Here is a 25671-nt window from a genome sequence, read left to right as displayed (position 1 = left end):
CATAAATTAAAGCGTTTTAATCATAATGGTTCTCAAATAGAATCTTCTTTCAAAGTGATTTTTAAAAAGAGGTCAAACCATTAGAAAATATAAATTATTGATTTTTTATATAATATATTATCAAAAATGCTATCAAAACAATTTTCTTTTTTTTTTTTTTTAAACTTATATCGAAGTATCAAAAGTATATTGTTTGTGAAAGAAATTGTATTTCTGATTTTAAAAACTATAAATGGGAAATATATAGGCCAAAAATTGAAAATGTATCCAAAAACATTTAGTCATGGTGCTATCATCTCATATTTATTGGAATTGTAAATTAAGAGTTCGTAGTGATTGTAAGAAGCGTTTATAATATTTTTAACACCTGAATTTTTTTATCGTTGAAGTATTAAAAAGATTAGTAACGTTTCCTAAAATAATCACTATCAAACACACTCTAAAAGTCTGTTTAATAATGATTTTAAGAAGTGTTTTTAATTTTTTTAACATTTGAAAGATAAAAATTTTTAAGTACTATAAAGGTTAAAATCATCCTATAATTACTATCAAAACGTACTCTAAAATTAATAGCGGAAAAGAGGTTTGATAAATGATATGTAAGTTTCCGGTTACAAGTAACTCATGATGCTGTGAATGTGTCAAAAGAAAACAAATTATACAAACTTGTCATTTTCTAAGATGCAATATCAATACGATCTTTCAGGAATTTAAAACTGCAAGATTCCTTATGAATCACCAAATGCAGACACATAAAATAATGGGCTCAATAAATGCACCCATCTGCATTCACATGGCCCTGCTGGCTTGCTTCATGGATCATTTTCATTGTCTCCCCAACCGAAGAAACCAAACTACAATTATGAATTTAAAATTTAAAAATTATATAAAAAAAAAATGTATACATTTGGGGACAGAGAATCTCTCATCTCTTACAAATAAAATACATGGCACTGAAAATTTCTAGGGAACCAAAAAACACTCACAACAACAAGAAAGGACGATGCATGAGGGTTGTTATTAGACTAACAAGAAGCCATTGATAATAGACAAAGCTACACAATTTTGAGCAACAGTCTTATGAACAAGTAGTACTGTTATTGTTTCTTGCTCCTAATACAATTTCCCAGCTTCTTTTCTCTCTCATATTTATATATCATACCACCATACAAGCACATCCATCCATGATCCTCAGCTGCTTCTGGCTTTCCTTTGATGGGCAGACTGTGGATGGGTGCCTCTAGCTTCTGTTCTTGCACTTCTCCACTGCTCTTGGGGCTGCATGCCATTGATTAATCAAGCAAATACAAGAGATTAAGTCAGCAAAAGTGGTGAAAATTTTGAACATAACCATAATGATCATGAGTTGCAGCAAGTATATATGACTAACCAAGTCCGATGGCCTCGGATCCTTTCATTATGCGCAAGCGCTTGCAAGATTCGACGAACATCCTGATTCAAATTCCAAAGAAGGATTAATTAGTAAAATCTATGGATTAATTGATGTAAGCCTTTGAAACAATTTAAATTGGAAAATATTGTCAAATGTTGTAACTTACTCCCATGGCACGTCTCCAACAAGCATCCAGTCTCCATCTTTGTCTTCATAAGTAGGCACGTAATCGGAACCGTTCAAAAGATCGATCAATTTGCTCTCATTCATGAAATCCTTCATTCCTTGTGATCCACAGTTGCCTAAAATATTTTCACAAATAGGTAGACTAAGTTAGAAATTTTCTTTTTCATCTCATGTTGGCTCTCATAAATTTTGTGGAAGATAGAATTACCAATAGTAAAGGAGCTGAACATTTTGCCTAGGGCATCAGAGAGTTCTTGATAGCTCTTGTACATCTTTAAGTCCACCTTACGTAGGTATGGTGCACCATCCATGCTAACCTTCACAAATGCTGCACTGCTGCTAGCCTTCTCCTCCTCACTGCTGTTCTTTTGCACTGTCAAGATGTTCTTTCGGAACGATCTCACCGGAGGCCAACCCACCACTTGTGCCCTGAAAAATTGATCATTATTGGGTTTTAGATCCAAAAAAAGGAAAGAAAAAGCATATTAAGACGAGCATTAAGTCAAAGAACAGTTCTTCTTCTTTTTTTTTTTTTTTTAAATTTTGGAATTATATTTATTTAATTATTTTTCATGGTCATGAGCAGTGTGAAGGTTTGTGAACTCACTCCAATAATTAAGACAGCAAATATGCTGATTTCAAAATGCAATGCTTGTACTATAGACAATGCTGTCCCCTCTTTGTTTTACCTCCACTGTTTGGTGGTTGAGAAAAAGTAAAGATTCGAAATGTTTTGTTCTTTTCCTTTGTGTTTTCTCAACAATAAACCACAGCCCTTAAAATATTCATCTCCAATGGGGCCTAGGGTGTAATGCAGACACGTCTCCTTTGATTTCCTCCATCCATGTGAACAAAATTAAGATAATTCCAAGAATTTTCTAATTCAAGGGAAATTATTTTTGAGTGTCTGAGGAACTTCACTGTTTTTTCTCTCTCCCTTCAAATTTCCAATCTTACCAAACAGAATTTCAAGGAAAAGTGGTGGATTATGCAGAGAAATTTTAAAAGAAAAACACTACTAAAATCAAACAGACTTTTAGGAGATGCCCCATATTTTTCTGATCTCCTTACTACCTTTTTCTTTTTCTTTTTTTCCTTTTTCATGCCAATATCAAGAGAAAAAAAACCTAGAACTCAAGAAAACAGAACTTACTTGGCTGGTGGTTTTGCCGGGTCGTTGGATGGAGGAAGAGCACTCTTCTCCTTCATCTTCTCGGCTTGATCTGCCACAGAATCTTTAGACAAAAGATTAAGCTTCAAATCAACAGTTTCTGAGAACCCTCTCTTCCCGCTAGTCTTGGAGACATCGCCATCGTTTCCACCTCCGCCAGGCAAGCCTAAGCCTAAACGCAGCTCAGTCTCTTCATAATTGAGGTTAAATTTATCGCGCTCAGCACACACAATGCTAGCCATTTTTACGGCAAAGAGAACGGACAACTACACACCTCAAAGCTCTCTCACAAGGGCTTGTAATTTCTCTGCTTAATTTGCTTCTGAGAAGTGAAAGCACAGTCTAGGTTTGAATTTGGGGTTGGGGTTGGGGTTGGGGTTGTGATTTGTAAAGGAAGTGCATGTGAAGAGTAAGAAGAAGAAGGGGACGTTAAGGGAATGGAGGGTGATAATATAAGGGGAGGGAGGAGGGAATGGAGGGTGGAGATGGGGGCAACGTGGAAGGATGAGATTGGTCGGATGTGGCCATGGGCTGTCGAGAAAGTGACGCAATGGATGATGTAATTGTGCGTATTATTGTGGTGGACACACCAGTTCCCTTTGCTGCCCTTTTTTTCCTCTCCTTGGCTCCACATTAAACCTTTTTTTTTTTTTTCGCTAAGGTAAAATATTTTTTAATTAACAAATTTCAAAGTCTTCCCAATTTTTTTCATCCTTAAACTTTAATCATGCATATAAAGAAAAAATAAAATATAATCTAAGTCTTGAACACTACCCTCCTTATCCACAATATGAAACAGGGTGGTGTTTATTTTTTGGTTGAGTAAAAAAAATAAAAATATTTAATTTTTTCTAGTAAGTTAAAAGTAATTTATTGATATCAATCAATAAATCAAATTTATTAATAATAGTTCATTTTAGTTATATTGATTGATATTAGTAGATTACTTTTAATTGATATTTAGTCAAAAAACAAACCTTACTTAAGATTGATCTTAGAAAATAAGATTCTATTTGGTAATTATTTTTTAAAATGGTTTTGAAAAAATGGTTTTTTAGAACAGTTTTTGAAAACAATTTTCTAATGTTTTATAGAATAAAAGTATGTTTGAGAATTTAAAATATTTTTAACTGGTTTTTAATATTTTTAAATATGCTTGAAAAATAATTTTTATATCCAGTATTTTATTTATAATCATTCTACATTCTTATATAATTATTATCTAAAATGGTCATAAAAAACAAATAAAAATAATAAAAAATAATTACAAGATATCTAAAAACACCTTTTTTTTATAATAGAAAATATAAAACATTTTTTAGTTATCAAATATATTTTCTTGTTTTTATGTTTTAGGGAATAGAAAATCGTTCTTAAAAATAGTTCTCAAATATGTTTTTATGTTTTATGTTTTATGGTATTTACATGCAACAGAAATTCTATTGTACCCATTTCTAGATTTTAGCAGAGGTAGAAGAGTGGGAACATGAAAGTAGAAAAGAGAAGAAAAATAAAATATGAAAAGCATTAACCATGTGCTCACAAAAATGGAGGAGTGCAAGAATTAAACTTTCTCATATTCACACCTAATATATTTATAAATATATAAGTACATTTTATGTGGCTTTGGATAAAAGAAATAAAAATCTCTTTTTCGACTATGCCAAACAAAGCACCGACACCATTGCACATGGTTGGTTGCCTTTGTTGTTTCCCTAAAAATGCTTGAGAAAATCAAACCCTTTTAATAATATATTCTATTCTTTTTTTTTTTTTTTTCAAAAGTATGTTTTTGAGTGTTTATAATAATCCAAAAGGTTATTCATGATTAGAAAAAAAATAATAATCATATAAAAATGATAAAGCCTTTGAGTAAAATATAACCATATATAAATGATCAAACCTTTTTTGAGACATCTTGATGATGTTTTGATGTCTCGAGTGTCATCTTTCTTGTTATTCATAATTCATTTATTGAAACTTTGAGAAAATGGTAAAATCATGAACTTTGAAGGTGAAAGGAAAAAGAAAAATAATAGTAATAATATAATTAAAGATAATAAATAATCAAACTTGTTATAGTACCAAATCGATATTTATAAAAAGTTTTATTATTTTATACATTTCATTGTTTTATATCTTGTCTGCATCTACTTTATCTTTTTTTCAAACTTGTATCATCATCAAACTGGCAAGATATTATCATATGCTATTGAAATTGTAACTTGATCAATACCAAAAACCCTAAAATTCTCTGAAATGATGATTAAATATAAAAAAAAATTATATTTAATAAATAGATATTATTTTTAAGATCATATCTATGTATATCACTTGTTTAAATAAATATATAGAAATAGGGACAAGAAAGAGGGGCATCAACCAGCATGGATAAAGCATCATAGTGGATGAACGACATGTATGGAATTAGATTAAATAGGTATGAGAAGTTTCTGGGAAGCAATGGAAGAAAGGGGAGGGTGGTGAGTTGGAAGTTGAAACATAGAACATAAAACATAGAACTTGGAAGAGGTTGAGAAGGAGCAGGTCAACTTGGGGGGCAAAGCATGTGCAGAGATTGATTGGGAGAGAAGTGAGAGAAGAGGGAGGGACCCAGCAAGGGCATGAGACATGTTTGGATGTCGTATCCTCAGTCCCATGTGCCCCGTTCTAGGGGAGTCCCAAACTTTCTTAACATCTTCCTCATTTATTTCATCTTTGTGCCATGTTTCCATCTACCATTATAATCCCACATATTTAATGTCTAGAGGTAGCTATAGCCTATAGCCAGCTGTCTGCTTGCTTTCTGGATTGGGGACTGGGGTACGTACTCATCCCTTTCTATATAAATTCCTTTTTCCCAATCAATTCTTTTTAGTTACAATTCTCAACGAAGTCATAGAGCAAAAATAAAAGGAATTAATGGGTGGGGGTTTTTGTGTGGTGAAGTGAAAGGAGCAGAATTTCTTTGCTTTTCTTTTGAAGACTGCATTCGAGTGGTGGGAGTAGAGTCGAACGTAACCTTTCTTTTTTTCTTCTAGTAGGTGCAACATGTGTACTTGACTTTTACAAGTAAAACAGACAACACAAAATTTTGGGATACAACTTGTTAACAAGTATATCTCTTTTTTTATGCAGAATTTCGCCCTTTTTTCTTCTAACTATAAGTTTGAAGTCAATGGTGTGCTTTTTGGCAAGCTTTATACTGTGTTTTTCTCTTACTTCAAATGTCAAAGTAGTAAGTTTTGAAAAATGAAACACCTTCAAACATAAGATTAATCTTATACTCTTTGACCAAAATCATTAATCAATGTTTCTATAAGATAGAGCATTATATCTTTATTAAATTTGTTTAGAAAGTAATCTAAAGAAACAATTCAAAAGATAAATTATTTTTTTAGGCCCATGAGATGATTAAATTAAGTTGCATGATTAGCTTATTAGATCAAATAGTATTTATACAAAAGGTAACAAATTCATTGTGATATCTTATATCGATTAGGAGAAGAAGTTTCTAATACTAAGTTTCCAACACTATTTATATAAGGAACTTCTCTACCATATAAACACGTATTAACATCATGATAAGGGCTCAAAGTGAACAATATTTATAATTAATATCAAAGTTGATCCTCGATTCAAGTATAAGTTTTTGAGTGAGCGTTTAGAGTGAACCCACAATCTCATAGGATATAACGAAAATATGATGTCTACATGAAAATGTGATTGTAATATCAATAAAGAAAAAAAATCTTGACACTATATATAGTGAGCTCCTTCTACCCACGTCTATGTTTTAAATTATTGACAGTATACATGGAAAGGAATGTGTCATTATAAATTGTATTAAAATTGATTCTCTACCCTATTGTGGGACTCTAAGTGAGTGTTCCAAGTGGTCTAATAATCCAATGGGGTACAACGAGAATTTCACGCGTACATAAAGGGGTGGTCGTAAGATCTTACATTGGTTAGAGGAAAAAGTTCCTAGTATTATATATGTGGTATACTTCTCTTAATCATGTAAACACATTTTAAAATCAGAAAAATACATATAATCTAAAAATAATAATATAAGTTTCTAGCACTATAAAAGTGGTGTGCTTTCTTTTAACCATATAGATATGTTTAAATCTGTAAAGGTTTATTATGTCTAAAGTAAATAATATTTACATAGAAAAAAGTAAGTCATTGTGGGATTTCGTGACAATAGTAGTGGTTATATGACAACTCAAAAGCCATTTCTTTTAACATTCAAAACAATTGATGCCTTAAATTCAATGCTTTTATATTTAATGGGAAATCAACAATGAATTCATATTAAGTCATTCAAAAGACATGGCCATAAATTCCATGATCTCCCCAAGTTAGAATTTAATTGAAAATGTGATGCCAAAAACTTGGAGTTGCAACAAATAATTATATATACTTTATAAACCACCAAATTCTTAAGTCAAAATACAATGAGGTTCTTAAATATTATTTTGGTTATGTCAGAGAGTGAGAGTGAAAAATTAGGGGTGTTTGATAAAATAAAATAAAAAAAATAAAAACCTAACCATTAAAAAGTGAAAAAAAGAAAAAGAGAAAAAAAGGTATGCTTTGCTTTTTATTGTGCATTTTTTATTGTAAATTTTAAATCACTTAAAACTAAATATCGCCTAATAACTATTAAATATATTTAGTATAAGAGACTCAACTAATCACTTAAAGCAAAACACAAACAATGAATTTAAAAAAAAAAAATTAATTCTTTATTTTGTATATACTTCTGATAAATAAAATTTTTAATTATTAAATCATTTTCTACCTAAATTTACCTTAATAAATCAAAATATTTAGTATTAGCTCTTTCTTATAATTAAATTAAAATTCTAAAAAAACTATATTTTAATTCTCTATGTAGTTCTTCTCAATAAGGAATATTTAATGCTTTACAAACTTGGTCCCAAAGATGTTTGATCTTCTTTTGATCATTGGATAACTCATTTTGATTGATCATACATGAGATTAAGAAGAATCTTGCAAATGAATTTAGAGCTTAATTGTTAAGAAGAGAAACAAAGATTAGGGTTAATTTAAAACACTTTTGAGGTCTAAACTTTATCTCCAAATCAAAGTTATAGATTTAAACTAAAGATTAAAGGATCCAATGCAACAAGGAATATTCAACATGATACCAAATATGGTACTTAAAGAAATGATAAGAAAAAATCAAAACCACCAAATAGAGAACAAGATGATTAATAACCACAATCAAACATGTCACGTGTAGAACATCAAATAAATATCTTAGATATATCTACAGCATAATCAATATATACAACCAATAGTAGTCTTAATATCCAAACTAAGCATCAAACATCCAAGTATCAAAATCAACTTTCTCCCAACACAACCTAATTTAAACATCCATGATAAGCTAAGGAAATAAGCTACAGTCGAGATCATCAAATTAAGCTACTTGAGAATGATACTTTGTACTAAGTCACAAAAATATCAAGATATAAAATTGTACTCCTAGGTATTAAATTTTTTGGAAAAATACTAGGTAAATTGAGTTCTCATGATTCCAACAATAAAATAAGTTGTTTATGTTGGGATAAAGCCCATAACAACATGACATGATATAACAATACGAGCTTTCAGTTTCATTTTACTAACCTACTTTTGCACTATGGTTTATTTGAGCATCTAGGTCTGTATCACTTGCATTGTACATGACTTGGATGCATTAAAAGTTGCACAAAATATCTAAGTCGTGAGTTCCTTACAAGTTGTCGAGTTATTCACAGTTGATTCATGGACTAAGACAATCTATTTGAGATTATAGTACACTTCCTCTAATTGGAGAGATGACTTGTTTTGTTCATCAAGATTGGTTTCCCATGATGGGTGCACTAGTATGTATTATTACACATTGGACAAAACCAATGGTGAATCATGACATTAGCTATCGAGTAATCATTATTTCACTAAACTACTATGTTGCATGGGAACTCAACATTGAGAGAATATTATGCTAGTGTTAAGGTTTTAAATGACTTTAATCTTTGGGTGAGACCCTGATGTGGTTATTTATTTAGTATAGATTGAATTACTATTAATTAACAGAAGTAACAACATGTATTCTCAAGATAGACATCATAATATCTCAAGGGTTTGAGATAGTGTGTTCCCTTACATGATCCTCAAGACTTGTGATCATCAAAACTGTGGTCATGATATTTCATTTAATGGAATTTGACATATATGCTCTTTGTGAGATAGGATATGTTAATTGATCAAATAATAGGAGGATTTGAGACTCAAGAATAGTGGAAGTAAGGTTGATAGCTTTTATATAACTTGTTAGATAACGGACACCAATTCATGGGGATTTTTCATATAGTAGTTAGTAAGTCATGAACCTAAGTTTTCTCTCTCAATCTAATATAATAAGATATTGGAATGTAATTGACTTTCTTTAGTATAATATTGAGTCAACTTCATAATTAAATTTTAAAGGAGCTAAGATTTTTCTGTAGGTCTTAGTGGTCTCTAATTGACCTCATGTTCTTTGGTGGCATGTTCTTTTAAGGGACATTTAGGTTTTTTATTCATGTGTGAATAAGGATGTTTTGGTAAAAACGCATTGTTGCATTAGAGCTTATAAATTCTCTTTCTAGATTGGATTAACTAATTAATTGAAGCCTAATAGGGTTAATTAATTAATTAAAATTCAATAAGTTAGATTAAGTTACCCAATCCCATGATGAGCTCCATTTACTTAAACCCACAAAGGAGGTTTCTACAAACCCTTTGAAGTTTAGGGTTAGACAATCTTGACACATGAGATGGAGTGCTATCTTCAAGAGGGAGAATATATACCTTAGTCTTTATTCTTCTGTAAAGAAGTTCACCCTTCTCCATTGCTAAGATCCAAGGGAGAGTTTTCAGGTAAAAGATCCTTAGGTCTTAGAGGTTATTTATATATAACAATTGGAAAAGGTATTTGGGAACATCCAAATTCAAGGTATATATTCTCCTTGTTTGTCACCGTAAAATGATTTTTAAAAGAGTTATCTAGTTTCTATTACACTTAGGATCTATAAATGCATTTACCCTATAGAGAGATCTAGGGCTTGGATGGATTTTTTCCAAGAATCCAACAATTTACATAACCATGAAAAGAATCACATCAAATATAATTATAGGAAATAAATTTTTTTCAAGTTCATAAGGAATATAACACACATAATACATGAGATAAATCTAAATAACCTAAGGTACTAACTTATATATTATCTGTTTTCACATATTGATCAAACATTAACATATTATTAGATCAAATCAGGACCTAGACAATCTATTAACACATTCAATTTGAGTTCAAATCTATTGGATTTTTATTTAATATGACATAATTAACTTTGTGAAAACACTTACACATGACTTTTCAATCCCCCTAAATTTCACATTTTTTTATGGACATTATTTCTAGTGTATTAAAAAAAATACTTTTTAAAATACAAATTGGCTTTGACACAAATATGGAAATTTTCAATCGTGCAAGTGATGACTTTTACTCTTGGCTTAAAGATAAGAATTTAAGATTTGGTTATGGTAACTTTTTTCACTTTAAAAAATTATGTTACATTTTGGTTTACTTAATGAATAAAAGCAAACATGTGCTCTCATATGTTCAACCATTGAAGTGATTTTTCATGTTACAACATCAATTAAGAAAAATATTCTTAAGAAAATTCCCTAAGATCAATGATGTTGAAGTTGTAAAATATGGTATGAAATATTCAATACAACCTTTACTAATCTATTTCTCCCTATTAGAAAATTGACATGATTATAAACATGATAATGTAACAAATAGACAATATTGGTGACTTTAAAATGCATCTAAGTAATTCAATACTTTTGGGAAAATAGTAATAAGGAGAGTAACAATGTCACAAATATGAAGCTCATGACTTGACTTCTAGAACCTAGGATTCTAAAAATAATATTCTCATACTAAATGTGAGGTTCTAAACTTTAGGGCATAAATATCTAATCTATAAAGAGGTAACATTACCCTTGAATCCAAGATCTAGACTCAATAAAGATAACCAAAGTACACTAAGTACTAAGGATTAAAAAAAAAATGAAACACTATAACTAGGTCCTTAGCTATGGAATAAAATGTGTCATTCAAAAGTTGAAGCTACCAAAGATTTTTCGAGGAGATGAATGACTTCTAGAACCTAGGAATCTAAAAATAATATTCTCCTATTAAATGTAAGCTCCCAAGTTTTAGAGCATAATCTATAGGTTATGTTTGGTTCTCAAAAAGTATTAAGCAAAGAAAAAATATGTTAAGGAAAATAATTTTTTCATGTTTGGTTTCAACATGAAAATACCAAAGAAAATTGAATATAATTAAAATTAGTTAGAAATTTATATACTTTTAAATTATTTAATCTTTATATGGAAGAAGAAAAATACACTACAAGAAATTTCACCTCCTGCCACAATTTTTTTGGCCATGAATATAATTTCATCTCTAAAGATGATATTGGGAGACAAAATTTGAATTTGTTACGAAAATTTGTGTCTAAAGTTTTAATTGAATGTGAAATGAGGCCAAATTATCTGTGACGACATCATAATTTTTAACAACAAAATATTTCATGATGCAAAATATATTGGGAGATAAAAACCTAGTGTCGTCTCAAAAGGTAAATAATGGGTAACAAAATTATGTTGTTGTAAAATAGTTTTGGAGAAAAATCTTAACAATGGGAGAGAAAAATATTGTCCTAACACCACAAGGAACAAAGAAAATTATTGGGGAGGAAATTATTTTATTGTAAAAACTCAATATTGGAGACAAAACTATTCCATCCCCATTAAAATGCATTTTCCTTTTTCAAAATGAATTTATCATTTTTAAATTTATTTATACTATTGAATACTTAACATGATTTATTTGTTTTTTGAGAAAGTTTCATGATACTTTAATATTCATGAAACAACACAATTATTATTAAACAAAGTAAACATTATTTAGAAATAATGTGATATTGTCATTATTATAATATTAATATATATATTAGAATATATCATATATTTATATCAATATGTAATAATATTTAAATTTTAATACTATGTGTAATAAAATAGGAATTTTAAATTTTTTTTGGCTAATGTTGAAATCTTCAATTCTGGATATCATACTCATGATATGTGAAATGTAATATTTGATTAATAAAAATATTATTTTATTTAGTATATAACTTGAAATTATATATAAAAAAATTTAATATGGTTTACAATGTTTGGACCATAATATTATTAGTCTTCTTCTTGTTCTTGAGTATAAAAGCACAAAGATTAATCTAGAATGTATAATATAGTAAAATTCTAATCATAATATATTTTATTTTTGTAATATTTTATTTTATTAATGAATTTATAAGATAATAACATTTTTTTTGTAAATTCTATTATAATATAACCATCTATTATTCTTCTAACCTTATACTTCCTCTAAAATAATTTTCTTTTCTTTTTCTCTAAATATTAATTTCATTTTCATCTAAATACTTTGAACTATCCTTAATAATATATAATAAAATAAAATAAAAATACATTGAGATTCATTTCCATGTAGATAACTTGATATTTTATATATCTAAAAATGTTCAATTAGGAATTAGGATTAAATTGATTATATTATGCAAAAATAAAAAATTTAGTTACCATGTGAGAACCCTAATTTTATTAGTCTTCCTTATGTTATTTACAAATAAAAATCAATCCAAATTGCAAATGTACAAAGAAAATAATTTTTAGTGTAAGTAATTGATTTCAATGTTTATATTCTAAATTAAAGTATAAAACAAATTAAAAAAATATTACATTAAAATAACTTATTTTGTATATAAAATTTTATTTTATATATCTATAAAAGTCAAATTTGGATTAAATTGATTATTCAAAAATATAAAAAGAGGTTTGACAACCATAACAATATTAGTCTTCTTCATATTAAAGTGAAAAAATGAATCCAAACTCTAAATGTAAAAGATAATGAAATTTTAATAGTAACTTACATTGATTTTTTCATAATATTATATTTTATTATAATTCATATATGAATTTATAAGATAATGACATTTTAATAATAATTTATTTCAATTCTTCTTTTTATTTTATTCTTAATTTTCTAATTGAATTTTTTTTAAAGAAATATAAAAATTTATAAATGACTTAAAGTTGATAAAAATAAATAAATAAATAAAAACTCATTTCTCTTTTAATAATTTAACAATATAATGTTTTACCAATCTCATCTTTTCTATAAAATCATCTCATTTCCTTTTCTTTTTTTTTATAGATATTTCTTATGGTTATTCTTTAGAAAAAAAATTCTAATGTTAACCATATAAGACAATAAATTTATATTTTTAAAAATTAATCCTTTATAAAGACTTTTATAAAAGTTTTAGTTAATTCTATAATAGTATAAGTATCTATTATTTACGAAATCTTGTACATCCCATAAAATGGCATTATGCCTTTATCTAGAAGTATTTGATTTTAATGTCAATATTTTAAACTATCCTTAATAATTAATAATAAAATAATACATAATTATAAAAGAAATAAAAATTTTAAATTAAAATCATTTATTTTGTTTTTAACTTTTACTTTATATATATATATATATTAAAAAATCGAATTTGGATTATATTGATTATACAAAATATAAAAATAGATTTATCATGTACAACCATAACATTGTTAGTCTTCTTATGAAAGCATAAAAATAAATCCAAATTTTGAATGCATAAGATTAAAAAAAAAAACATGAAAACATATGAGAACCATAGTACAAATCTTCATCATACAAAAACATAAAATTTAATCCTAATTGTAAATGTATAACATAAAAAAAAAAAAAATCATACTTTTTTAATAATATTTTATTTTACTTTAATATGTATATGAATTTATTATATAATAATTAACATTTTAATAATAATTTACTTCGATGCTTCTTCTCTTTTTTTTTTTTTTGTTATTTTTCTTCTTAATTTTTTTTAGAGATATACAAAGGCTATGGATCACTTCAAAGAAAAAATATATTTCATAAATTATATTAGTAATTATTATAATTCTAAATATAATCTATTATAACATTTTTTCTTTCTAAAACACCATATATTTATAAGACCAAAAGAGATTGGTTTCTTTATATTTATCTTATTTAAAATATCAAAATATTTAATCAAGTATTTTTTAAGTAATCTTGAAATTTTTTTTAAAAGAATAAAAACTCAAAATAAAAACTTGTCCCACAACTTCTTGTTTTATACTTGGAAACTTTAAACCAATTATCAAATTTTTAAATAATTAATCTTTTATAACATTTTTACTTCTTATATAAAACACTAGATATCTATAAAACTAGAAGAAATTGATTTCTTTATATTTATCTTATTTAAAATTAAATAATATTTAATTAAGTATTTATGAAGTAATCTTCAAAATTTTGAAAATAATAAAAATAAAAAATAAAAAACCATCCCAAAAATTTTTACTTTGAAAATATTTAAAGAATTGGTAAGTAATATTGTAAAATATTAAATAGAAACAAAAACAAAAAAAAAAAAAAAAAAAAGATATCAGAATAAAAAGCTTTCCTAAACTCTCCACAAAAATCCTCCATTCTACTTTTCCTTAAATAGCATCTCCATTATCTCAAACCTATCACCATATTCATTGTCCATCACCACGAATTGTCATCAACTACTGTTGTTGCTAACCATGGACTGTTGTTGTTGCTAACCGTGGATTGCTTCTGTTGCTCGCTTGTTGTCATGGTCCCTTGGTGCTCTACAACATTGCCAAAAAAAAAAAAGCAAATCAGGTATGCTATAACCACTTAATATTTTTATTTTATTTATTTTTAGGATTTCTTGCTTATTAATTAATTAGATACAGAAAAATATTCTATGAGATGTTGATTTTACATTTTCTTGAATGGATACTTTGTTGTGAATTGAGTTATGTAATAGGAGTTGTTTGTGACCTATTATTAATGAATTTATAAATATCGTTATCAACTTACCACCAATTATTCAACCCTAACCAATATTTAAGAGAGTGAGATTTTGATTATACATCATAATATCTATCATTAAAGCTGTTATATACACACAAATTTATATATTATACATTATTCTTTTAAGGGAATTTAATTAATGAAAATGAAATAAAGAAAATAAAATTAATATCATTTGTATGATATATTTTCTTTATATGGTTATAGATGAAATGAAAAATATAAAGTTTTGTTCTTTTATTATTGTAGTTATAGTTTAATATATAAGTATATTTAGAAACCCACTTTGTAAATTATTTAAAACATTAAACCAATTTTTCATTAGAATTGATAATAAGTGTAAAGAATGAATAAAACTAAAAGTGTAAATAATGAATAGGGTTGTTTGAAATATGTATATAGAAACATTAGTAGGTCAAAATATATTATCAATCATGACTAGCTATCCTTCTATGTAAGTTAATTTACTTATCTTAGATATTGAGCCAATCTTCAAGTAAAATATAAAATATTTGTATTTAGTTATAAAGTAGTAAATAATGAAATTCATATTTTAAGATTGGAGCAAAATAAAATTTTGTATCATTTTGACCTCAATTATATTATTTTGACATTTATATTAAATATTGACACTAATTTTGAAAATTGTAGATTTGAGGAAAAAAACTTCACTTTTCAAAGAGGTTATTTGTATCAAATTAAAATAAAAAAATTATTTAATTATTATTTATTGGCATAAATAAAAAATTATTTATTAAATAAAAATTAATTTATCACCATATTGTTTGGCATTTTAATACTCCTATAATTTGGGCTTGACAAAAATTTATCTTTTATTCATTATTTTATATATTTTTATTTATGTATTGATTTTTATGAGAAAATAATTTATAGATATATTTCCTACTTATAAATTCAAGATATATAACATAGATTCATGGTATAGTTTAGACATTTCAAAAGTTAAGATTGGAGTAAAATAAAATTTTGTATCATTTTTACCTCAACTATATTATTTTGACATTTATATTAAATATTGACACTAATTTTGAAAATTGTAGATTTGAGGAAAAAACTTCACTTTTTCAAAGAGGTTATTTGTATCAAATTACAATAAAAAAAACTATTTAATTATTATTTATCGGCATAAATAAAAAAAATATTTATTGAATAAAAATTAATTTATTAGTAGCTTGTTTGCCATTTTAATACTCCTATAATTTGGGCTTGACAAAAATTTATGTTTTACTCTTTATTTTTTATTTTTTTATTTATGTATTGATTTTTATGAGAAAATAATTCATAAATATATTTCCTACCTGTGAATTCAAGATATATAACATAGATTGATGGCATAGTTAAGACATTTCAAAAGTTAAGATTGAAGTAAAATAAAATTTTGTATCATTTTTATCTCAACTATATTATTTTGACATTTATATTAAATAGTGACACTAATTTTAAAATTTGTAGATTTGAGGAAAAAACTTTACTTTTTTAAAGAGATTATTTGTATCAAATAACAATAAAAAAAACTATTTAATTATTATATATTGGCATAAATAAATAAAAAATTATTTATTGAATAAAAATTAATTTATCACTAGCTTGTTTGGCATTTTAATACTCCTATAATTTGGGCTTGACAAAAATTTATGTTTTACTCCTTATTTTTTATTTTTTATTTATTTTTTCATTTTTATGAGAAAATAATTCATAAATATATTTCCTACTTGTGAATTAAATATATATAAAATAGATTGATGACATAGTTTAGACATTTCAAAAGTTAAGATTGGAGTAAAATAAAATTTTGTATCATTTTTACCTCAACTATATTATTTTGACATTTATATTTAATATTGACACTAATTTTGAAAATTGTATATTTGAGGAAAAAACTTCACTTTTTCAAAGAGCTCATTTGTATCAAATTACAATAAAAAAAACTATTTAATTATTATTTATTAGCATAAATAAAAATTTATTTATTGAATAAAAATTAATTTATCACTAGCTTGTTTGGCATTTTAATACTCCTATAATTTGGGCTTGACAAAAATTTACCTTTTATTCCTTATTTTATATTTTTTATTTATTTATTGATTTTTATGAGAAATAATTCATAGATATATTTCCTACTTATGAATTCAAGATATATATGTATATTATAACATAGATTGATGACATAGTTTAGACATTTCAAAACCTTTTGAACAAAGTCTAATAGAGTACTTAAAAATTATGAAAATTAAATTTTCATCTCTTTTAATAGTTCTAATAAAATGCTACTAATCTCATTTTATTTACTATAGACATTCATTTAATCACTTAAATATCTATATTTGTATTATTGTTATTATTAAGGTTAATATTACTTTAATATTATATTTTATATGCTTTTACAATTAAAAAAATAGTTGAATAAAAGTTGGATGAATCTTCGAGATAGATTGTCAGATAAATATGCAACTAGTGTTAAAACATTTCTTCAAGTTGCAAAAAATCATGTGGATCAAAATGGGAAGACTCGTTGTCCATGTAAACATTGTCAGAATGCATTTTGGAAATCCATATATGACATTGAAACCCACTTATATAAATACAGAATAGCCACAACATATCAAAGATGGATTTTTATGGAGAAAAAGTTAGTGTTGATTACAATGAAAAAAATGATATGAGTGGTATTGATAGGTTAGATCATCATGAAACTTTTACTATTAATGATGATGTTGACGACGATAATGAAATGATTGAACTTTTGAGTGATGTTTGTGGCCCAATACCAAATAGAGATACTACATTTGAGACAACTAATGTAGAGACCAAACATTTTGATGAGTTGTTAGGTGAAGTTGGAAAAAAGTTGTTCACAAGATCTAAATTGTCATCTTTGACTTTCATTGTTAAATTGATGCATCTAAAGGTTCTTAACCATTAGAGTAATAAATCATTTGATATGTTACTTGAATTGTTAAGTGAGACATTTCCTGAAGGTACAAATCTTCTATCATATACGTATGATGCTAAGAAGATGTTACAGGGATTTGGGTTTAGGGTATGAAAAAATTCATGCTTGAGTTGTTTACGGGATCTAAATTGCTATATTTGACTTTCATTGTTAAATTGATGCATCTAAAGGTTCTTAACCATTGGAGTAATAAATCATTTGATATGTTACTTGAATTGTTAAGTGAGACATTTTATGAAGGTATAAATCTTCCATCATGTACATATGATGCTAAGAAGATGTTACGGGGATTTGGGTTTAGGGTATGACATTTATCTAAAAATTCATTTTCTTTCCAAAACAATGCACAATCAAACTTGCAAGCATGAATTTTTTCATAACCTAAACACAAATCCCATAACATCTTCTTAGCATCATACGTACATGATGGAAGATTTGTACCTTCAGGAAATGTCTCACTTAATAATTCAAGTAACATATCAAATGATTTATTACTCTAATGGTTAAGAACCTTTAGATGCATCAATTTAACACTGAAAGTCAAATATGACAATTTAGATCTCGTGAACAACTTTTTTCCAACTTCACCTAACAACTCATCAAAATGTTTGGTCTCTATTTGGTATTAGGCATCACTCAAAAGTTCAATCATTTCATCATCGTTGTCAACATCATCATTAACAGTAAAAGTTTCATGATTATCTAACCTATCAGTACCACTCATATCCTTTCTTTCATTGTAATTAACACTAACTTTTTCTCCATAAAAATCCATCTTTGATATGTTGTGGCTATTCCGTATCTATATAAGTGGGTTTCAATGTCATATATGGATTTCCAAAATGCATTCTGACAATGCTTACATGGACAACGAGTCTTTCCATTTTGATCCACATGATTTTTTGCAACTTGAAGAAATGTTTTAACACCAATTGCATATTCATTTGACAATCTATCGCGAAGATTCATCCAACTTTTATCCATTAGTAAAACTTGTATGATGCAACTTTTATTCAACTATTTTTTTAATTGTAAAAGCATATAAAATATAATATTAAAGTAATATTAACCTTAATAATAGCAATAATACAAATTTAGATATTTAAGTGATTAAATGAATGTCTATAGTAAATAAAATGAGATTAGTAGCATTTTATTAGAACTATTAAAAGAGATGAAAATTTAATTTTCATAATTTTTAAGTACTCTATTAGACTTTGTTCAAAAGGTTTTAAAATGTCTAAACTATGTCATTAATCTATGTTATAATATACATATATATCTTGAATTCATAAGTAGGAAATATATCTATAAATTATTTTCTCCTAAAAATCAATACATAACTAAAAAATATAAAATAAGGAATAAAAGGTAAATTTTTTTCAAGCCCAAATTATAGGAGTATTAAAATGCCAAACAAGCTAATGATAAATTAATTTTTATTCAATAAATAAATTTTTATTTATGCTAATAAATAATAATTAAATAGTTTTTTATTGTAATTTGATACAAATAAGCTTTGTGAAAAAGTGAAGTTTTTTCCTCAAATATACAATTTTCAAAATTAGTGTCAATATTTAATATAAATATCAAAATAATATAGTTGAGGTAAAAATGATACAAAATTTTATTTTACTCCAATCTTAACTTTTGAAATGTCTAAACTATGTCATCAATCTATTTTATATATCTTGAATTCACAAGTAAGAAATATATATATGAATTATTTTCTCATAAAAATGAAAAAATAAATAAAAAAATAAGGAGTAAAACATAAATTTTTGTCAAGCCCAAATTATAGGAGTATTAAAATGGCAAACAAGCTACTAATAAATTAATTTTTATTCAATAAATATTTTTTTTATTTATGCCAATAAATAATAATTAAATAGTTTTTTATTTTAATTTGATACAAATAACCTCTTTGAAAAAGTGAACTTTCCTCAAATCTACAATTTTCAAAATTAGTGTCAATATTTAATATAAATGTCAAAATAATATAGTTGAGGTAAAAATGATACAAAATTTTATTTTACTCCAAACTTAACTTTTGAAATGTCTAAACTATACCATGAATCTATATTATATATCTTGAATTCATAAGTAGGAAATATATCTATAAATTATTTTCTCATAAAAATCAATACATAAATAAAAATATATAAAATAATGAATAAAAGATAAATTTTTGTCAAGCCCAAATTATAGGAGTATTAAAATGCCAAACAATATGGTGATAAATTAATTTTTATTTATGCCAATAAATAATAATTAAATAATTTTTTTATTTTAATCTGATACAAATAACCTTTTTGAAAAAGTGAAGTTTTTTTCCTCAAATCTACAATTTTCAAAATTAGTGTCAATATTTAATATAAATGTCAAAATAATATAATTGAGGTAAAAATGATACAAAATTTTATTTTACTCCAATCTTAAAATATGAATTTCATTATTTACTACTTTATAACTAAATACAAATATTTTATATTTTACTTGAAGATTGGCTCAATATCTAAGATAAGTAAATTAACTTACATAAAAGGATAGCTAGTCATGATTGATCATATATTTTGACCTACTAATGTTTCTATATACATATTTCAAACAACCCTATTCATTATTTACACTTTTAGTTTTATTCATTCTTTACACTTATTACCAATTCTAATGAAAAATTGGTTTAATGTTTTAAATAATTTCCAAAGTGGGTTTCTAAATATACTTATATATTAAACTATAACTACAATAATAAAAGAACAAAACTTTATATTTTTCATTTCATCTATAACCATATAAAGAAAATATATCACACAAATGATATTAATTTAATTTTCTTTATTTCATTTTCATTAATTAAATTCCCTTAAAAGAATAATGTATAATATATAAATTTGTGTGTATATAACAGCTTTAATGATAGATATTATGATGTATAATCAAAATCTCACTCTCTTAAATATTGGTTAGGGTTGAATAATTGGTGGTAAGTTGATAACAACATTTATGAATTCATTAATAATAGGCCACAAACAACTCATATTACATAACTCAAAACACAACAAAGTATCCATTCAAGAAAAGGTAAAATCAAAAGCTCATAAAATATTTTTTTGTATCTAATTAATTAATAAACAATAAATCCTAAAAATAAATAAAATAAAAATATAAAGTGATGATAACATACCTGATTTGTTTTGTTTTTGCAATGTTGTAAAGCACCAAGGGACCACGACAACAAGCAAGCAACAAAAGCAATCCACAATCAGCAATAACGACAATCCATGGTCAACAGCAGCAGTTGATGGCAGTCCATGGTGATGGACAATGAATATGGTGATGGGTTTGAAATAATGGAGATGTTATTTAAGAAGCTGGATGAAGGATTTTTGTGGAGAGTTTAGGAAAGCTTTTTATTCTGATTTCTTTTTTTTATTTTTGTTTCCATTTAATATTTTACAATATTACTTACCAATTCTTTAAATATTTTCAAAGTAAATATTTTTGGGATGGTTTTTTATTTTTTATTTTTATTATTTTAAAATTTTGAAGATTACTTCATAAATACTTAATTAATATTATTTAATTTTAAATAAGATAAATATAAAAAAATCAATTTCTTCTAGTTTTATAGATATCTAGTGTTTTATATAAGAAGTAAAAATGTAATAAAAGATTAATTATTTAAAATTTTGATAATTGGTTTAAAGTTTCCAAGTATAAAACAACAAGTTGTGGGACAAGTTTTTATTTTGAGTTTTTATTCTTTAAAAAAAAAAATTCAAGATTACTTAAAAAATACTTGATTAAATATTTTATATTTTAAATAAGATAAATATAAAGAAACCAATCTCTTAAAAAAAATGTTATAATAGATTATATTTAGAATTATAATAATTACTAATATAATTTATGAAAAGATATTTTTTTTTTCTTTGAAGTGATCCATAGCCTTTGCATATCTCTAAAAAAAAATTAAGAAAAAAAATAACAAAAAAAAAAAAGAAGAATCGAAGTAAATTATTATTAAAATGTTAATTATTATATAATAAATTCATATACATATTAAAGTAAAATATAATATTATTACAAAAGTATGCTTTCATAAGAAGACTAACAATGTTATACATGATAAATCTGTTTTTATATTTTGTATAATCAATATAATCCAAATTCGATTTTTTAATGTATATTAAAAGTTAAAAACAAAATAAATGATTTTAATTTAAAATTTTTATTTCTTTTATAATTATATATTATTTTATTATTAATTATTAAGGATAGTTTAAAATATTGACATTAAAATCAAATACTTCTAGATAAAGGCATAATGCCTTTTTATAGGATGTACAAGATTACGTAAATAATAGATACTTATACTATTATAAAATTAACTAAAACTTTTATAAAAGACTTTATAAAGGATTAATTTTTAAAAATATAAATTTATTATCTTATATAGTTAACATTAGAATTTTTTTTCTAAAGAATAACCATAAGAAATATCTATAAAAAAAAAAATTAAGGAAATGAGATGATTTTATAGAAAATATGAGATTGGTAAAACATTATATTGTTAAATTATTAAAAGAGAAATGAGTTTTTTTTTTATTAACTTTAAGTCATATATAAATTTTTATATTTCTTTTAAAAAAATCAATTAGAAAATTAAGAAAAAAAATTGAAATAAATTATTATTAAAATGTCATTATCTTATAAATTCATATATGAATTATAATAAAATATAATATTATGAAAAAATCAATGTAAGTTACTATTAAAATTTCATTATCTTTTACATTTAGAGTTTGGATTCATTTTTCCACTTTAATATGAAGATGACTAATAGTGTTATGGTTGTCAAACCTATTTTTATATTTTTGTATAATCAATTTAATCCAAATTTGACTTCTATAGATATATAAAATAAAAATTTATATACAAAATAAGTTATTTTAATGTAAATAGATAATTTTATGATTTAGGAATTAGTTAGTTTAGGAATAAGTTAGTTTCCTAATGTCTCTTATTTCCTATTTATTTTCTTGTAATATCCTATATATAAACTGTGTGTATAATCAATCTAATAGATAGAATTTATTATTTTTCATCTCATATTTATTCAAAACTTTAAATTAAAAAATAATATAATAACGATGAAAATAAAATAAATGAACACATAATTAATCTTAAAATCTAATATAATTAAAAGTATTTTTGACAATATTTTTATTTAAAATATTTTATCTAAAAATATTTTTAGAAAAATTGTTTATCTAATGTTTATGTAGAAAACACTATAAATGATTTTTCAATACCATAAGTGATTTTTAAATTTTATTAAACTTTTTTTTTTCAAAAACACTTTTAAAATTAAAAACATTTCTTAAAATCATTATCAAATGAATTTTAAATTTATTATACTTATAACTACAACCAAGTATCTGCATACAATAAAATCCATGACACCAAAAAGAACATTACAAAGAATGTTTGATTCCCCAAAAAATTGAGAAAATTAATAAGGGAATATATATATATATATATAATGAAGGAAAAAATAATAAAAGATAAAAAAAAAAAATAGATTTAAAGTTATTGGAAATCAAAAGTAGCTTTAATTGTAGTCAAAATATTTGGATATTTGGTAAAAAGAAAGAAGGGGGAATCAATCGTAAGTGGAAGCTAGTGAAGAAATGCATACAAAAACGAAAACAAGAGTCCAAAATGCAAGGCTGGGCACATTAAAAGGTGAAGACTGGAAAGGCCACGAGTGTCACAGAGAATGGATATGGACGAGAGGCATAAGGGCATGGGCAACATGCAAGCGTATTGATTCCAATTAATTTCCCTCATAAGAGCTGACAAAACACAGAAAGCAAAACTGAAAAGGACGGGGCCTCTTCTCCAAACAAGATGGGGGCCATGACAGCCCAGCAAATGGTCAGAGGGCCTCGTGTGCATCGGGCCACCTCACTGTCAGTCTGTCACCATCACCACTCTGAGGTCTCCACCTCCACCACCACTTTCCATCAACTCCATGTTATCATGTTATTTCAACATCTTTGGACACCACACGTGTGGCCTCTCTGTTCCATTTATTATTATTATTGTTGTTAGGTCTTCCCTCTCCTCTTCACCTCTTCTCTTCACCCTACAATTTTACACACTACTTGCACACGACTTTACTTTGTTATCCTTACTGTACCATTCTGTAGCCGTACTGTCCTCCCTCTTTCCTTTGGGTGTACTCTTTATGTTAATTTTGCTGTGGTCCAGGCTCCATCCCTTCTACAAACCTTACCCCTCTGCAGCTTTTCACATTTTTTTCCCGAGAAAAATGATGTCGAGAAAATATTTGTTAACTGAAGCCATAAATGTTCACTTCAGAACAAATCGCAGACCAATCGAGAGATATATATGGTATGATATAGTCAAGCTTAAGATGATGAGACATCGGTGTAGTGACACTAACGTTTCAAACCATGGATAAGGATAGGTATAATAAGTGGGTGAAGCTACACCAATCAAAGATCGAAAACTCTTAACATTTCATAATCACGAATGCTCAAATAATTACATCTATATGTATATATATAGATAGTTAATTAACTTGCAATATTGCCACTAATTAAGAAGTATAATGTAATGATTATGCAAATTATGTTGGTGGACCATTTCTATCCTAAACTCATAGCCATAAACGACATCTTTGCAGTCAAACCTAAGCATCAAGACACCACGAATGTATCGTCTATTGCTTAACTACCAAAGACTAAAATTGGATTGTGATGTAACAAGGACCCAGCCCCAACGATTAGTCAATATCTTTCATCCTACGCAGTCGTGACTTTTTCTTTATTTTTTTTTTTTATATGTATATATAGAATGTTTGGTAAAATAATTTAATAACTTAAAATGATTTAATAATTTAATTTAAGTTAGATAAATTAAGTATATTTGATAAATTAATTTAGCAATATGACTTAAAGTTAAAAAATAATTTTAAGTAATAAATAAAAATAATTAATTTATTTTAAAATTTATATTTTTAATTTCATTTATGTAATTATCTTTACGATCTCTTTTGTTACTTTACAACCTCTATTATTACTTAATATTTTCTGTCCTAATTATAATTTATGATGATAAAATTATCAATTTAATAATTTAGAATAAGTTTAAAATTAATTTTATCAAAGAATTTTAATATTGAAGATAAAAATTAAGTAATAAATTTTAAGTCAATAATTTAAATATAATTTAATTTAAATTCAACTTAATTCATTAAATAATAAATATTAAGTTTTACCAAACAAAAATTAATATTTCTAAAATTGTTGTTTAAGCGTGTAGAGAATTTTAAACAAAAATTAAAACATAATCTAACTTTTGAGAACTTCTTTTTCCTACTACATTATTTGATAATTAATCAATAAATATTTTCAATTTTGCAAATAAACATATGACACATCATTGAATATATTAAAATTAATTATCTTTTAATAAAAAAATAGAGAGATAAAAATAAATAAATTATATTTGATAATAGGTATCAGAAAAGTACCCTTTGATATTGTAGTGAAACCTGAGAAATATTATACAATGGAATTGCGCACACGTGGGTGGAGCCCACTAGAAAAGAAGCAATCTGTAATGCATATGCAGCCCCATTCGAAACAGAGCTTAAAGATACAAGGGGTTGATAAATTGGGGTATGTTAAGAAGTAGGGGGCAAAAATGGAAAAGAAACAAAAGTTTTGAAGACGGAGAAAGGGAAAAGGTGAAGAGAACGGAGCAGCGATGAGCTGGAGATTAGGTTTGAAGGGGCCCAACAGGTC

At 25.6% G+C, this 25671-nt stretch overlaps 1 protein-coding gene across 1 annotated transcript; it reads right to left on the bottom strand.

The window, feature by feature from the left end:
- Positions 1 to 1096: 1096 nt before the first annotated feature.
- LOC100250231 (indole-3-acetic acid-induced protein 16) lies at positions 1097 to 2993 on the bottom strand. The gene is given in 5 exon segments (NM_001281107.1): positions 1097 to 1278; positions 1391 to 1452; positions 1560 to 1695; positions 1788 to 2008; positions 2733 to 2993. Coding segments are annotated over 5 exon segments (717 nt in total). The 5' UTR covers position 2993; the 3' UTR covers positions 1097 to 1240.
- Positions 2994 to 25671: the final 22678 nt, after the last annotated feature.

The sequence above is a fragment of the Vitis vinifera genome, chromosome 14, assembly GCF_030704535.1.
Source record: "Vitis vinifera cultivar Pinot Noir 40024 chromosome 14, ASM3070453v1".
Lineage (NCBI taxonomy): Eukaryota > Viridiplantae > Streptophyta > Magnoliopsida > Vitales > Vitaceae > Vitis > Vitis vinifera.
This window is presented reverse-complemented; position numbering and strand designations above follow the sequence as displayed.